At 37.1% G+C, this 17,482-nt stretch overlaps 1 protein-coding gene across 3 annotated transcripts in view; it reads right to left on the bottom strand.

The window, feature by feature from the left end:
* Nucleotides 1-17,482, bottom strand: part of ntrk3b (neurotrophic tyrosine kinase, receptor, type 3b) — a 185,017-nt gene that overhangs the window by 113,191 nt on the left and 54,344 nt on the right. For all 3 annotated transcript variants that reach the window (XM_049465843.1, XM_049465842.1, XM_049465841.1), the window contains one exon: nt 15,098-15,169. In XM_049465843.1, coding sequence (XP_049321800.1) covers nt 15,098-15,169 — 72 coding nt within the window. The remainder of the gene's footprint in view (nt 1-15,097; nt 15,170-17,482) is intronic.

Raw genomic sequence — 17,482 nt, 5'->3', positions numbered from 1 at the left:
ACTGATGGTTTATTAAGAGCAGTTTTCCTATTTTTAAGGTGCATCCAAGGGACAAACAGTACTCTCTCCATTACTCTCCATCTCGTTCCCATCTTTTTTTAACCTTTCAGTCCTTCATCTTAGTCCTTATTCTTCTTCTTCTTCTCATCTGTTTCTACTGCAGGTTAGTAACAATGAAGTGAGCAATAATATAAAATAATAAAAGCAGATTACTCAGGCAAGGCTTCCAGCTTATTAAAAAACGCACCAAATATTTGGCAACCAAAATAATTCAGCCACAAATGGCAAAAAATACACTTTTTGTGTTTGGACGAATCAGTGAAAAAAAAAAAGAACTAAATAATTCTAAAAAAAATCACAAAGACCATGTTTAGTATTTAGTAGTGCTGTCAATGTTAACACTGTAACTGTTTCATTGATTAATCAGAAACCTTAACTCATTATTTTTTATGCAAACGATTCATTTGACCAATTTCTTGCCATAATTCACTCTTTTTCACTCTTTCAGACCTTGTTAAATTAATTTTAGATTACTTTTAATTGAAGTTGAAATATAGATTAAATCTCATAACTAACTCACTGCCTTACTCCTCCCTCCTCTTTTCATTCCTCCTCTCTCCCTCTCTCTCTTTCTCTCGCTGAATACATTACTGCAGAAAAAAATAGGTTCAACAACCTGAATCTAATGTAAATATATTTCCTTCTTCCTTTTTCATATTTTCCATCAGTTTTGTTGATTTTAAGGTAAAAGCTCACTGTGATCATCTTATATTCATTCTCTTATTTTACATTTTAAAATCCATTATTACAAGTTTCAGTGTTAAGAAGAAAAAATGCAATTACTCAGAAAACTGCGCGATTAATTCATGATTTTTTTAAATTATTGACAGCCCTAGTATTCGGTATTTGGCCTTTGTCCAATAACATTTAATTTTGTTCATTTTTGGTTCCTGACAAAAATATTAATTTCTGTGCATTCCAACTCCTCCCATGTACTCTACGTCTCGTTCACTTCTCCTTTTATAATCTTCTGGACCTCTGTATTCCTCTCCGTGTCTACTGCAAGTTAAATAATAATAACAAAACATAATCAAAAGCACATAACTATCATATCACAGACTACTGCCAGAACAACACCAGAAAAAAAACCAGCCTGCTATTTGGAACGTGTCAAAAGCAGAAAAGCAGAGGAGACAAATGATCACAGCCTGCAACAGGCCTGAGTAATTGTATTAGAATGATTCAATACAATTATCCAAATTGATGAAACTCCCTGCTTTGTAATAATAATATAAAGCTCATAGCAGCAAATCTCAAAAGGTTGCAGAGTGCATATTCATTGCAGATGAGCTACAAGAGGAGTCAAACAGAAAAGATTTCCCCAGACACAACCGGGCTTTACTAACTAAATCAGTGTTGTTTTGCTGTCAACAAGTTTATATTAATTATATAACTGAGCTTTAAAGTCCCTGTCTATTAGTTTGTTTGTTTTTTTAGAAAAAATACTTTACTATTAAAGATATACCAGAGCATGAGCAGTTATCAATCATATATTCAATATATGTATATAAGGTTGCATAAGTGTTGCATTACAATTCTAATTCTGAAGAAAGATAAAGGATTAAACTTTAGACTGGCAATTTTTTTAGAGCTACATATACAGAATTAGTGTGTAATGCATGTGTAACGTAACATACCAGTCATCTCGCCACAGAGCTGTAGAGGCTTTTGAGATAGCAGCAGTGTGTGGAGTGTGTGTTATATAGGTAAGGCCACTGGATGTAGGATCTTATTAAAGTAACATTAGCCTGTCAAAGTGCCTGCATTAAAGTTAAAAGGTGATCTAGCTTTATAGAAAACTGCACCCAACACCATGACAAGGCCTGCTGGTCATGTCACCTGACAATAAACCATTGATCTTACCGATGACCACAGTCTCTCCACAAATTTTATCTTTATCTTTTAGCTTGTTACTGTAGCATACTCAACTTAAATGCAATAAAAGAAAACTACAAAACTACAAACAGAAAATAATTTTAAATAATGTAATAAAACTGCGGGTTTGTTTCCCTCAATATACATGAAAATTCTCAATCAAAACTATGGTATTAGTAAGAAAAGAATCATAATAACTGGAGCTTTAAAACCAGAATGAGAAAAGATGATGGTGTCTTTGGCTCCAGTTGTGCAGTAGAATGCAATACACCCAGTCCTGTTAAATTGCTTTGTCAAAAGAGGCTTTCTCAAGGCTGCTTCTCTTATTAAACTGCTTGGTAATTAGGTCAAGGGAGGACACGCTCTCAGAGCTTGCATTCTTGGGGTCATTATCGCGCGTGACGTACATAAAGACATGCTTTTGCAAAGGCTTGCTTTAACCTAACAAGCGTGCTGTGCTTTCTGCCACTATCCCTAGTGCAAGCGTCGCCGTGATGAATGCAGTCGGATATGATGTACATAGGTTTGATCTTTCTGCTATGAATCCTGGCGCAGGGGCCCTGCAATATTGCAAATCACCATTCGAATGCTTGTTCCCCTGATTGCCTGGCTTTGATGGTGTTCAGGTTTTCAATGATTGCAAAATGACAGTGGGAGACGACTTCAGGAGGCCGGACATCACGCTTTTAGATATGAATCCCGGCAGGAGAGGTTTAAAGCCATGCAAGGCTGGAGTGGTAGGGGGTTAGGGAACCCTGGGGAGGGGGTCGAGGAATAAAAACACTTGAGACATGAAAGATGCGCTACCTTCAAAGGCTCGGCAAATGAAGGATCACCTGGGATCCTGTTGCTCCAGCTGGTCTCGCCCAGCAGGCGAGGCCCTTGCTCCGCTGCCTCCCCCACATTAGACCCGAGCAACAGTCCATCCCCTCATCAGCTATTATTCCCACGCCAGCTCCAGCCCTCATTGCTCTGACTTGCGAGGGGCTGAGGTCCAAGGTCGGCCGGCGAATTGCTATTCCGACGCAAAACTTTTTGACTCTGCACCTTCAAAGACATTGATTGCAAGAACAAAGCTGGAGGAGATTGACACCAGAGAGCCTCGCAAGCGACGTTGGTGTGAGAGGGCAGTAATGAACGGAAAGCTGTCACTGTGCGCTCAGGCCTGGCAGAAGGCCAGCACCTCGCAGCAGCTCGAAGCTGTCATCTGCCGAGCTGCCATGCCCTGGCACCTGGGCCTGCCATCTTGAGCTGTTCTGATGAGCTGGAAGAGGAGGGCAGATGGCAGCAGGAACTAGAAGGATGCTGGGACGCTTCGGGGAGAAAAGCATCGCGCCTGTTGCGAAACTCGAACTGGCGGGCTACCTTTACCTAAGGGATCTTGCTCTTGGTTTTTGATTCTCTTGTTTGAGTCAAGGCAATGGATCAGGCAGGGATCTAACAGAAGAGATTGCCAAAGCATTGCTGAAGCCATCTTCTCCCTTGAAATGCAATGATCCACGTAATGATAGTCTGGAGAGGACCTCGCTCCTCTGAGCAAAGTACTCAGTCTCTCTTTTCGAAGATGTGGAACATTTTTCAGCTGATGATGGACAAAAATTTCACACTCTATTAAGTGCTGTTTCTTAATGTTCAAACCGAACTAGGGGTTACAGTTCTTGGCTTAAAAAAGAACTCCCTTGGGAAGAGGATGCAGGAAGCTGCCAGCGTAAGTGCAGCATGTGCTTAGGATATCACACAGGGCAAAGATCTGCCTCCGCTGAGTTGCTGGCATCGCCCTGGTCATGCTGACAGAAATAGAAAACAAAGAGCTCATCAGAGTCTCTACTAGCCCAGCAGAACTGGGTACATGTCATTCTGAGGTTCTTGTAATATTACCCAAAGGAAAGTATTTAAGCCTTTTTAGAAAGCCTCTGCTTTTAATTAGATTATTAGCAGACCAGATTTAATTATAGGATGCACAGAAGGAGTCACAAGAAATGTGCCACTGTCAAATGTGCTCAGCCACCTATACTGCAGAGGGGCAGAGATTCAAACCTTAAGAATGGGCTTAAATCAATGACTCAATGTGTTATAAATGAATAAAGCTATTTTAGGTTTACTGGCAATATTTCACATGCCTTAGTCACACTTAAGGCTCAGTGATACTCCGTACTTTCTGCATGAAAGTGAATATGTCTGTTTCTAATGTTGTAACTCTCACTGTACCCCACATACTTCTATGAATCATTTATGCTGGGTGGATGTAAAGCAATATGTCCACTTCAGAGTACTTCAGAGTCAAAAGCTTTCAACAAACATGGCAAAAATGGTGGAAGTCATGGTAATGTACTATACACAAAACAAAAGAGGCAACAGTGTAAACAGTGGGTGTAAAATCGTTTCACCATGATTTTTTTCTTTTCTGCCAGAGTTGTGTCCATATGGCAGTAGATATGTTTCGCTTAACTACTAGCTACACAACCCCTATGATTATCAGTGGTACAGCTACACTGTTTTATCTGTATCTATAAGATATTTAAAAATGCCCACAAAATTAACAGACAAAATTAACAAAGCATTATCAGAGAGCTCTGTCCAATTTCATCAATATCTGTGTTTAACATTGAGTATAAATGGGCCTTTACTCTTTTTTACTCTTTTACTCTGGAAATCCTACATTTTACTGCAAGAAACACATTTTCAAGCAAGATAACAATACATTATATACCATTTCTAACGATCAAGTCAACTGTGAAACTTGTCATGTGCAGCCTCAATCACTACATGATAAACTTACAATTCCTTTACAAGGATCTAAAGCCATGAATTTAAAGCAGGACACCATATCCAAGCCATTCCTTCACAGCTCAACACTTGACAACAGAGCAATTTCTGCATTGATCTGAAATCTGTAATTGTGGCTTTAACAGAGAAACTAATTTTGACCCCAAACTTACTCTCGCAGAGGATAAGGTTGTTCCCCTGGAGAGGGGAAAATGTGGCGCTCCAGTGGAAATGAAACCTTCAAAAGAACACCTTGAGAGAGTATGATTGCAAAAACCAATCTGCAGCCCGGTGCCGACCATGTAAACAACTTAGATAATTTCTTTGCACACCACAAACACAATAGAGTGGAGTTCCCTGAGAGGAGCGAGCAGAGATTGAGATTGGAATCAGATATGAATGAGGTTCAGATTTGTTGCATGTCCCCTCCATGGGAGTCTGCATGGAAGCAAATGGTTTGGCGCGTTTCGACTGAGAGGACTTTCATGAGCTCGTGTGTGATTGACAATGCTGCATGGCTTGTCTTAATGCACTCCAGAGACAACAGGCTAGATTTCTTCTCAGTTGGTTTGATGTTGCGAGATTGGGGACAGATGTACTATGTTGGAAAACTGGCTAGGAACAAACTGGGTCAAGGAAGAATCAACAAAAGCGAGTGAGTGTTACAGAACCCGAATTTGTGTTAGTTTGAAATCCCTGTAATTACACTCGGAGTTGGGAGTGCTGACAAAGTTCTTGTACATATACCCAAGAGAAAAACAGAAATGTTTGTTATTATTGACAGGAAGGCAGGCCCAAGGCAGGAGTATAAAATCTGGAGGCTGTAGGCACTCCCCCCCCCCCACGCTGTAAAGCCTTAAAAAAATGACTATCAGCTTTAGTCCTACAAACAGGACGAAACAAGGCTGGCCCCAGTGGTGATCGGACAAGGTGCGAATGGAAGACATCCTCGCTTGCAGCTCCCCAGGCTCCAAGCAGCAGATCAGGGTAAACTTTCCCGAGTCAAATCTTCCAGAGATTGTCTGAGGGAGGTTTGGATGGGGATTGGGCCGGGGCTCCAGTCTCTCGCCGGCGCTCCCTCCGAGCTGTGTACACAGCGTGTCAGGTGCAGCTGCCTGTCAGAGAGTAGAGAAGGGAACCCGAGACAGAGAGGCCCGCCTTCGTCTCATCTAGACCATCAAACGGCGCATTGTTATTTCACCCAACGCCGCCACCGGCAGAAAGAGATCTGGAGGGATTGACTCGTCTGTCAAATACTCGTCTGGCTCACTCGCAAACGCCCCTGTTCGTTCAGCGGCAATTCGTGCTGAAAGCTTGCAGCGCGGGAGGACAAAGAAAAAAAAAAAAAAGCCACTCGTCTCCACGTGTCAGAGAGGGAGCGGCGAATCTCGCAGGAGATTCCCCTTGTGCAGACGTCTTAGTGTTTATCAGCTACAGGGAATAAGGTTGTCCCCAGAACCTCTCGCTAGGTTCAGTGAGGGGGTGTAACACTTGTAAGAGCCGTTATTGATCCAGGCACGGTGTCACTGTGGTACACACGAGCCTCCTGTGGGAAAGCGGTCACTGTATCCTGCTCCGATGAGCAGCTGCAGCTATTAGCCCATCACCCTGCAGTGGCTAAACACTGCCTGCATGTCACAACAAATTGGGATCTTTGGAGAGGACCCAGAACCCTCTTGTGCTCCTCCTCTTTGACTGTTTGCCTTGGGCTGCACACTCAAACTGGCCGAAACAGGACCAGTATCAGTGTGAATTAGCGAGGACATAGTTCTTTAAATTAGGGATGAGCCATGTTGTATTGCACACAATATCATCATAATGTTTCTTAAGTTATCACATAGTTAAAAATTCTATATGTTTCTGTTGTAAAAGCTGCTTATTTTGTATTTGTTTAGCTTTTTACTGTATAGCTAAACAAATGAGTATATATTTTTGTAAGTTTTTATGTTTACAGTTTATATGCAATTGCTAAACATTCTGCATTTTAGTTTTATGATACATGTTAAGTTACATTATATTTTCTTACAATTTAGCTATGCCAATTATCAAATCCACTAGTAAAGCCCCAACTCAAGGAGGGTGAAGACTAGCACATGTCTCCTCCGATACATGTAAAGTCAGCCACCACCTCTTTTTTTAAACTGCTGCTGATGCTGCATTGCCGAGTAGGCAGTGCGCTTGAAGGAAACATCAGCTCACAGACACCTTTTGCTGAACAACATCATGCTTTGGATTGATGTGGTGAGAGAGCATCATCTACTCACCCAGAAAGAGCAAGGCCAATTGTGCTCTCTCAGACTCTGGCTGCTGATGACAAGCTGCATGACCGGGATTCAGACCACTGATATTCTGATTATAGTGTCAGCACCTTAGTCCGCTGGTCCACACAGAACCCTTACATTACATTTTTAAAAAGTTATTTTATTCATATTCTCTACAAAATCAGAGTCCTGGTAAGTTAGCGTTGTAAAAGTTAAAAGAGTTTAGGAACTCTTATAGTCATTAAACTCTGTAGTCATTGGCTCTGAAATTTTTGCAAATATCAAACGTATTTACACATTTATTTCAGAACATTCCTCAGTGAAAAAATAAAGGTTACATTTGAGTTTGAATTAAATGGGCTCTGTGGATCATTTCTAAATTGGATACACTAAAACACAAAGTTCTCACTTTCGTTTTAATCTAATTGAACAATATACAGATCCACACGGATAAAATCTGGAGCCTGTCAAATATCCTCACAGAAAAATGGGTTATCTAAACCTTTTCCTTCTACAGTATCTCTCTATACACAAGAGGAAGATGCTGCAAAAATACATATATTACCGAGACTTCTCTGAGAAGCTCCAAGCTGAAGTAATCTCCCAGGCAAGATCTTAGGTAAGATCAGGAGGGATGATTTTCATAGTAGCATGCAAAATTTGGCACCTCTGGTCAAAATCACTTTTATTGTGAATAATTAAAGGCGACCTGATTTCCAGAAGACATGAAGTTAAAGATGACACATTTTGTTTAATATTTTATAATAATATTTTATACTGTTTTATTTCTATCTTTCATAGTTTTAAAGAGCAAAAACGGAAAAGAGATTGAAACTAAAGTATGCAGGTGCATGGTTGGTAACAGATATCACTGCACTGGCGTATATAACAGCTTGTAAACACTTTTTGTAGCAGTTAAGAGTCTTTCCATTTTGTTTTGGGGGTTGTCATACTCTCGTAACACCTCTAACAAACTAACGACTTCTAACCTTATTTCCTTCTTCCCCTCCTTTCCTCATCTATACCACTATTCCCCTTGGTTTCCTTTAGGCCCTGCCTAAAAATGTTTTTTTTTTTGCCTTGAACTTCTATGGCCTCTATGTATATCATTACTTGTTAGGTGCCAATTGTAATGTAATAATGTAATATTGACCAATTTTTCAGCCTTGTTTAGCTGTTTTAATCTGATTCCTGAATCCATATAGGTGCAGCTGGTGTTGCTGCAAAGTAGAACAGTGCACCAGGACACCAAAGTCTGCTAAATATTCCCAAAGACCTTTGCAGTCAAACGTAGATTCTGGTTTGCCTTCAATTTACATTAATTATTTACATTTTTGGGTTAAGTTTGAGGAAAAGAATTAGAAGAATGCATGGATATTGATAAGGCTTTGGAATTTGCATCACCTGACCTTTCCTAAAGATAACTGTGAACAAACCATAACCTTAAGAAGCTAATTAAGGTCTGAGATATTGGTAAACGTTATCCGAGAGCTTAAACCATATGTCTTGGGATGCCCTTATTTTGTCCCAATAAATGTATTTGGTAACACTTTACTTGGATGGTCCATTTGATGGCCTCTTTGATGCTCAACTGACACTTAAATAACATTCAACTGCATGTCTATTATATGCAAATGAACAAAAAGGTGAAAGTAAATGACTGTCTATTGAATATAACCCTACACTCAACTCTAATCCAAATGCTTATCTTAATATTTTAGGATTGGGTTTAGGGTTAGATTTTAAGTTTAGTTAGGGTTAGATGTAGGGTTCGATTTTATGGTTGATTAAGGGTTAAGGTTAGGGTTAGGTGTAGGGTTAGGTTCTTTTTTGAATCATTTAAATTCAACATAGGGTTAAGTTAAATTTAATGGACATTTAATTCAGTGTTAGTTGAATGTCAGTTGAGCATCAACAAGGCCATAAAATGGACCATCCATGTAAAGTGTAACCATTTAAATTCCTACAAAATACATACAAAATAAATAAGTTGAAGTAAAGGTTTCATCTTTAGCTTTCTGCCTTTTGGAGATGTTTTGATCTCCTGGTCTTATAAAATAAATACAAGGTCTGATTAAATACATGCAAAACCAGATTTTATTTCTTAAATTCATTGTAAACTGAGAAAACAACTACCTGAAACACTATAAAATCTTCTTATTTCCATCTATTGCTTTGTGTGAATCGATTATGTTAAAGTTTAGAGTGTTAGGCAGCTGCTTAGTGGAGCCCATGGCTGCTGATTATGGGAAAAAAATCATGAGGCTTTAAAATCTGCATCACCTGGCTTTTCCTAACGCTGACTGTGAACAAGCCATAACCCTAACAGGCTAATTAAGGTCTGAGACATTTATAAAGGTTTCCTGAGAGCTTAAATCAAATCTCTTGGGGTGCCCTGTTTCTTCCTAAAGATCATTTGCAGTCCAACGGGGTTTTTGATGCGCTTTATGAGCAATCCTAAGAGCTTAAATTAAATTTCTTGGGGTCCGCTAATTTTGAATCATGAACTATTTTTTTCTTTTATGACCCTGAAATTATACTAATTACATTATGAACTAAGAAAATAAGGACCTGAAAACAGTTTACCATCTTCTTATATTCTTCTCCTGCTTTGAGGACATCAGTAAATGTAATGTTCAGAGTGCTAGGCAGCTGCTTAGAGGAGCCCGTAGCTGCGGATTATTAAACATATTGATAAAGCTTTGATATTTGCATAACCTGACCTTTTATAACAATGGCAGTGAACAAGCTGTAGCCCTAACGAGCTAATTAAGGTCTGAGGTGATGGTAAAAAATTTCACCTGAAAGCTTCAGGTTTGATTCTTTACTTTATGTCTTTTGAAAATCAGTTCATCTCCTGCTCACTGCTCATCTTATATCTTAATATCTTAATAAAATGAATTAAATGTCTAATTACTTACATGCAATAGAAATCCTGCTCAGGATCATTTGAAATAAAACCATAAAAATTACAGCTATTTCACAGGTATTATTAGTATTTTGATTAAAGTGCCTGGAATACCATGACTGCATCAGCTTAATGTAATGAGTGCATTTATTTTATGATCACAGCTCAAAAACGATCCCATTTACTTTAAAACAACAACAAACAAGCATTGTGAAAAATAATGCACATGACAGGTAAGCTGACTCACTATTGCTCACTAACCATCATCACCATTCCAAACACCTGCCTTTTTACCTAACATTTGTACCTAGGAGATGATTCATATGTTACCAATAAAGAACCTCCAATGGCTAATTTTGTTTCTTATAAAAATTCAGAGGTAGGAACAAACCACTAATACTTTCTTTCGGCTCCAGGAGCTTCAGATTGAGCTCTTTGTACAATGAATTTTTGTCACATAACAATGGTTGTACCTACTTGTACTTGTAAGGTCAGGGTTTACAATGCTGTTGCTACAGTTTAGTACAATACAGTTGTTTGTTGATATATTTATTGGCCTGTAGATTGTACAATCAGCAAGAGAACTGTATCTTTATTGGTCCTGCATAGAAACTACTAGAATGCCGCATGCATCAAATATAAAATATGAAAAAATGTGAGGCAGGAAACGGCACAGTTTGAATGTGTGAATGTCTAGTGTGTGACTGCCTTTACATTAATTTTTGCGACTTTGTGACTCAAATGAGGCTCAAATCCAAGCAAGTCATGTGCCTCAAGTCTGTACAGCTGCAAAACATTTAGGCCTACACAATGGTTCATTTCCAACTCAGAGTGTGCCAGTCCACGATAATACCAGTATCATTTTTTACTTATACAAAAAAATCTATTTAATAAAAAGTGTGTATTCTGTCTTGAATTGAGGCTGTTTTGTAATTGTTTGTAATTAATGGTAAAGATTTAATTTGTATTTTGTTTTGCATTTTTTTTTTTTACGTCTACAGTTTATATGCATGGGCTAAATATTCTGCACTTTACTTTTGTGGTCATTTTTCTCCATTTTTTATATTACATTTTCATTATTATATATATAGTATTTGAAGTGCAATAAGATAATATTAAAAGTTTGCAAATTTTACTAAATGTTCTTGAATGTGTGAAACTGTTATACTTACTAAATAAAACATATTTAAATAAAAAATATTTATTTTATTGCAATAGTTCAATTCAATGCAATATTATTTTCTTGGAATTATTAAAATATTTTTCAGTTTTCAGATTTTTCAATATTTTGTCATATCACCAAGAATATCATTATTGTAAAAATGCCCAGAAACATTGGGATTTTGTTTAAGGGACATAATATCGACCTCTGTTACATTCTGCTATGATCTGTTCTAGCCCCAAGTTCCTGCTCTGAGCCCTAGAGAGGCACCGATACTCTGTTTTCCCTTCCGATACCAATGATTATGAATATTTGCCAATACCGAGTACTGATAACGATACCAGCTTTGACTCCTCTATTTAATAGGTGCTATAAATCCTGGTATTTATAGTGTTACATTTGTATAGGTTTAATATCTTTATTTGTGTACAGGCAGTGTTCTGTATCCCAAACAAAATATTTTCTGGTTGAACAATGGCCAGCTTAACAATTTTTTTAAAAAGTAAGAATAAAATATAAATTGCTACTAGGGCTGCGCCATATCTTATCATATGCAATAATATCAGCAACATTTTGGATATTGTGAACAGTAATATATCCTGATTTTTTTTGTGCCATATCACCCACCCCTAATCATCACATCAGGGTACTACTTTTTTGCTGTGTTTAGCAAAATAAAAAATTATAAGTGTTCTCATTTCCCATTATATATCTACTAGAGACAGATTATATCTGTCCAGTATCATTTATTTTAATTTAATTCTGGATATATGGAGATATTTGGAGAGCATTATTAATAACATTACATACTGGATCATACTGGACTTCTGTCACAAATCAGAAAAAAATCTTGTATATTTTGTTATATCTTAGTTAGGGGTGTGCCATATCATATTGTATGCAATAATAAAATGTATTTTTCATTTTGTTGTAGTATTGTATTGTTGAAATCATTGTTTTAATTCAGAGTTTTGTATCGCTATCGCAAAAAAAAAAACATAATATATTATAATATTATTTTAGGGCCATATCGCCTACCCCTAATTGGAACAATGCAGGAACATGTGCATGTAGGGGACATAATAATACAACACTGATGTGAGTTCAATGACATCAAGAGGCATGCATGTGCATCACTAACTAGTATCTGTGATCTCTGATTGCCGATACGATATGTTGTGATACAGAGCAACACTACTAACTCCCCAATGTTGCTACAGCAGGTGTCATATCATATCAAACACACTGCTACTGCAGGCTGTGTGTCACTCCAATAGCGCTGATGCCAGGCATCATTTTTTATATATAACAGATATCAAAAAACCTCATAACTGAATCTAAATTCTGTGAAATCGCCCCAAATAAGCTTCGCCACGAGGGACATTCTAATGCCAAAGCAGGCCAGTCAATCAAGTGAGGGTAAACACTTCATAATGTGCCTCGACTGAACGAGGTAACACTGAGAGGAGTTTTGCTAAAGTGACATTTTAGAAAGTAGCATTACGTAGTCTAGGACAGGCTTAATGAGGAACAGAGTTTCAGCCCTCCCAGCAGGACCTGACCTTTCCTCTTCCCTTATGACAATGGGCCCTTCAGATTTATAGTGCCTTAATGTGCAGCGGGGGGAAGGAGAAGAGGTGGCTTACCTCCCAGACTGCACCTCCTCAGCAGGATGCACTGAGGGCTTAGCAGCCGAAGGAAGAGCCAAGGCATCAAAAACCGACAAGACAAAAGAACATCCACCAGGTTGCTTGTGAAGCGTGGAATTCAAAGACAACAGGAATCTTAAGGGGGCATGTTAACTGAGGAACGTAACGCATAAAAGATGCATTAAAAAGAATTGATTGATACATTGATCCATAAAAGCTGTGCATCTGCCGGGTTAAAACCGACGATTGTTGAATTGATTGGAAGCCTGATGAACCAGCTGTGGGAATTTGAAGATTCAATCATTACTGTTTAAAGCTAAATGACCAGTAAATGAACTGATGCTGTCATACCCAGCTCGAAAGCCGTGTCAATAAAAATGTCTATCGCAATAAAAATGGAGATCAGTCATTTCCATGTCCGACATGCAATCGTGTTATATCTATGTCGTTTCAGGCAGTTCAGGAAGAAATCGATTCCAATGAATTAACCACAACCTTAACCCCTTCAAGCTTATTCAGCATCTCCTGAGATTATGTTTTATTTCCATCTTTTACACAGTCCAGTCAGAGCATTACGACCCTACAGGACCACCACAGAGCAGTTATTATATGATTGGTGGGTAATTCTTAGCACTGCAGTGACACTGGTGACACATATTAGTGATTATGTGTTGTGCTGGTATGATTGAATCCTACACAGCAGTGCTGCTGGGGGTTTTAAACACTGTGTCATTTCAGAGTGTTTACCACTAATAACCTGACAGCAGTGTTTTAAAGGAGCTGGGAGCTAAATGGTCAGGTAGGTCAGGCACATAAAGTTATAAGATATTGAAACACTATGAAAAATTAATTAAAACAAATCACTACTAAGCTAAATGCATCAATACAGAATATTACATTATATAAACTCTTATTAAAAATAAGGCAACTTTCCTTAAATATGTATTTACAGACTCGGCACATCCCTAGTTTGCTGTGTTAATGGCAAAAAGGAATTTTTCCGATGACTCCATGAAGGTCATATTTGTACATTTGTCACTGCACAGTAGAACAGTGCACCACTTCTTCCGAGATCTTTTGCAAATTTGTCTTTCAGTTTTGGTTTTCAAAAATGACTAAATAACATTCCTGTTAACTTCAAATTCTTTAGTATATTATAAATTAAAGAAACAACTCTCAAAATAAATGTTTTTGTATGCTTTGCTAGTCTTTTTTTCTGCTTTGTGGACACAAGTTATTTTAATTTAGAATTTGCTTAGAGAAGTCCACAGCTGCTGATTGTTGGCACAGTGTTTTAGAAAAGTAAGCATTTGTAAAGATTTTTCTTTCTTTTACCGTATTTTTTTTTAAATTTGTTTTACTTTTTTTTTTACTATTCCCTTTCTGTATGTAAACTTAGCTTTTTTTGTATACTATATCTTTGCTATGATAGGAAGATGATATCAGACCTAAATCCTGTTGTATAAAAGTCGCTGGCAGACTACTGTTATCATGTTTTAATATGGAAAACAATAAAATATAAATATAAAAATGATAGTTTTTAAAAAGCTAAAATGATGCAGTTAAAAATGCTGATCCACTGATGAATGAAACTGTGCATGACATGAGTTAATACTGACACTTGGATTGAGTGGAAGCTTATTTAGTATTTACAGTGTAATTTTCCAGAAAACAGCATGAGCATAAGAACATAATGTTAAATAGTTATGAAATAAGAAATCAAGTCAGCTTAATTCCTCTGAATCAATAGGACTCGATTAGAGTTGCTCTCACTTTCATTCTATTAACATTCATTTACTCACATGTAGCTAAGCCCATCACACTGTTCAAAGAATAGCATCTAATGACCCTTCACTGTCTGCATTAAAACATTATGTCTTTGAAATTCTCGCTCATTGACTCTGAGACTAGTTGTCCACCTTGATTGTGCAACTCCTGTCCCTGGCATTTCAATCCTTTTAAAGCGGCGCTCTCAAATAAGACATAAGCAATCATCGGCTCTGTCGGTGAAGCTCCCATCCACGTCCTTAATGACTCCACAATTAGCATGTCCATCTGCTCCATTTGTGACTCAAGTGAAGGCAGCCTCTTAATGACTTTTATCCCATTCATTAAATGCTGATGAGCTACTCCAGCTCAGCCTGTCTGCTTGCCCGTAATGGAGTCTGTTACCGCCCACTTGGAGTGCTCATACATAGGGATGAACCAGAAAGAGCCAGTGAGGAGCTTCGAAGATGTGGCGGACCAATAGAACTGCTGCAAAGTCCAGGGAAACTTTGAATTCTTTGAATTATTTTAATAATTTCCCAAAATGTTCTACAATATTGCAGTTGAAGTGTGGATGTTGGTAAATCAGCCGAGCAAATCATAAGCATGTGAAATATGTAAGCTGATTCAGTTTTAGCGTTATACTCACATGTATCGGAGATGAGGGTTTTGTGAAAAGGCCCGAGCTTGAATTGATCGTAGATTGCAGTTTGTGATAGTCCTATGGGGGAAAGATATTAATGTGTATTAGAAAAATAACAAAAAAGTAACGCATGGGACATTTTCAAAATTACAATTGAAAAAATTATTACATTTCATAGAAAAACTCAACAATACAACAACAATACATTTTTTTCTAAACAAACAATACAATTTTCACTCTGAATCAACACATTATTACAAATATAAAGTAATAATAACCTTCATTTTAAGGTACGTTTTGTACATTTTATACAGTTTTCTTGTATTTATGTGAGGGGTGGGCCTTTTGCCATGTTCTTAATGCTGCCTGATTAAGTTGAATAATTCTTTAGAGAGATTAAATAACAGTTTTTATGAATACATATTCTTAGTTTTTAAGATGTTTTATAAAATAACGTTTAACTTTCCATTATTATTTACCTATTTTCCCCAAAACAACCCAGCTTTTTAATCACAAAGAATTTCCTCCTCACTCATTTTGGCCATTTTGGAATAATCCAGCCCCTTTAAGAAAGAAATCTTCAACATCAGGGACATCACAACCGTCACAAACCTCACACTATAAACCTCACACTTCATTTTTAATTTCACCTAATATTTCTCATATTGTCTTCATATTTAGATGAGCTTAAGCTTAAGCTCTCCACCCTGTTGTTGTAAAATATTTTTGAAATTAAAATAAATTTTAGAAAATCAAAATGTCATTTCGAAACAGATCAAGGTCACCATGAAAATTCAAAATATTTTCTTGCAACTCAAGGTCAACCACGTTTTCATCAAATGCTAATTTTTGATAAAATTGTTCACCCTGCCATAACAGGGTAAATACAGGAATGCAAGTGAAAATTAAGCAGGGATTCCTTTTTATTTATGTGTTGCCTTATATATATATATATATATATATATATATATATATATATATATATATATATATATATATATATATATATATATATATATAATCAAAAGTTATTTTTATAACATGTCACATTAAATCAAGGGTGTAACCAGTTTTAATCAGAAAACCATAACTCTTGTGTTACCCAACATTCCATCTACTCATTTCAACACAGTGCCTCTTTTATTGATCATTTGCAGAGGGTGTCACATGTTAAATATTCAAAAAACGAAAATGCTAACATTTCATTAAGGCCTGGCAGGATGATGCCAGGATGATTTTCAGACAATCATTAGAATAATGGCATCATCAGGAGCCACAATTTCACCTTGATGGTTTTATGCAGCAGCTGGAATGAACAGTTTCATCCAAACAGGCATAAATTTGCAGTTGTTGTAGTGTGTTCATTATACAAAACTGTTGCAAAAGTGACTATGCTAATCAAGTGAACAGTGATTATTGCAGAATTACCTTTATTATGGTGGCTTTAATGACATACAACATTTCATAATCTGTCAGAGTTCTTGCACTTGTTGGAAAGGACAAAGGAAAATGCTCATCATTAGTCATTCAGAATTCTCAGCTATTAACAGTTAGGCCTTAATGCTGAGCAGAGCCGCACAAAGAATTACAAGTTTCATTTTATTTCAGAACTGTAATTTAGAGACTCTAACTTTCAATACTGCAATAATAAGAAATATGTGTTGATAAAATAAAAGAGAATAAAAAAAGACATTTAATAATCCAGTAAATGTTTAGAGCCAATATTGAGGCTTACCCAAACAAATACAGACTATTTATTTGTACTACTCTTTAAAATGATCCTTTAATAACATTATTTCCCAACACTGTTATTGTCTCGTCTTTGAAAACCCTTGCAAACACTGTAAAGCAGAGATAGCTACTCCATCAAATGTAGAAAATACATACATGATAAACAAAATACATAATAAACTCTTTAATAACTTTGGTTTTGAAAGACACAATGAATGAAGTGTTTACATTGTAATCACATTTGAATGTATAGGTTCAGTTTGAGGGTTTAGGGTTTGATATTTGGTCTGGTTAAAGTGTGTAGTGTTAGATATTTTGTCTGGTTTAAGAGTTTCAGGTTTGATATTTGGTCTCGTTTAAATGTCTAAGGTTGAATATTTAGTCTGGTTTGAGAGATTAGGGTTTGATATTCGGTCTCGTTCAAGTGTCTAGTCTTGGATATTTGGTCTGGTTTGAGAGATTAGGGTTTGATATTCGGTCACGTTTAAGTGTCTAGGGTTGGATATTTGGTCTGGTTTGAGAGATTAGGGTTTGATATTCGGTCACGTTTAAGTGTCTAGTCTTGGATATTTGGTCTGGTTTGAGAGATTAGGGTTTGATATTCGGTCACGTTTAAGTGTCTAGGATTGGATATTTGGTCTGGTTGAGAGATTAGAGTTT

Source organism: Astyanax mexicanus, chromosome 16, assembly GCF_023375975.1.
Source record: "Astyanax mexicanus isolate ESR-SI-001 chromosome 16, AstMex3_surface, whole genome shotgun sequence".
NCBI lineage: Eukaryota > Metazoa > Chordata > Actinopteri > Characiformes > Acestrorhamphidae > Astyanax > Astyanax mexicanus.
This window is presented reverse-complemented; position numbering and strand designations above follow the sequence as displayed.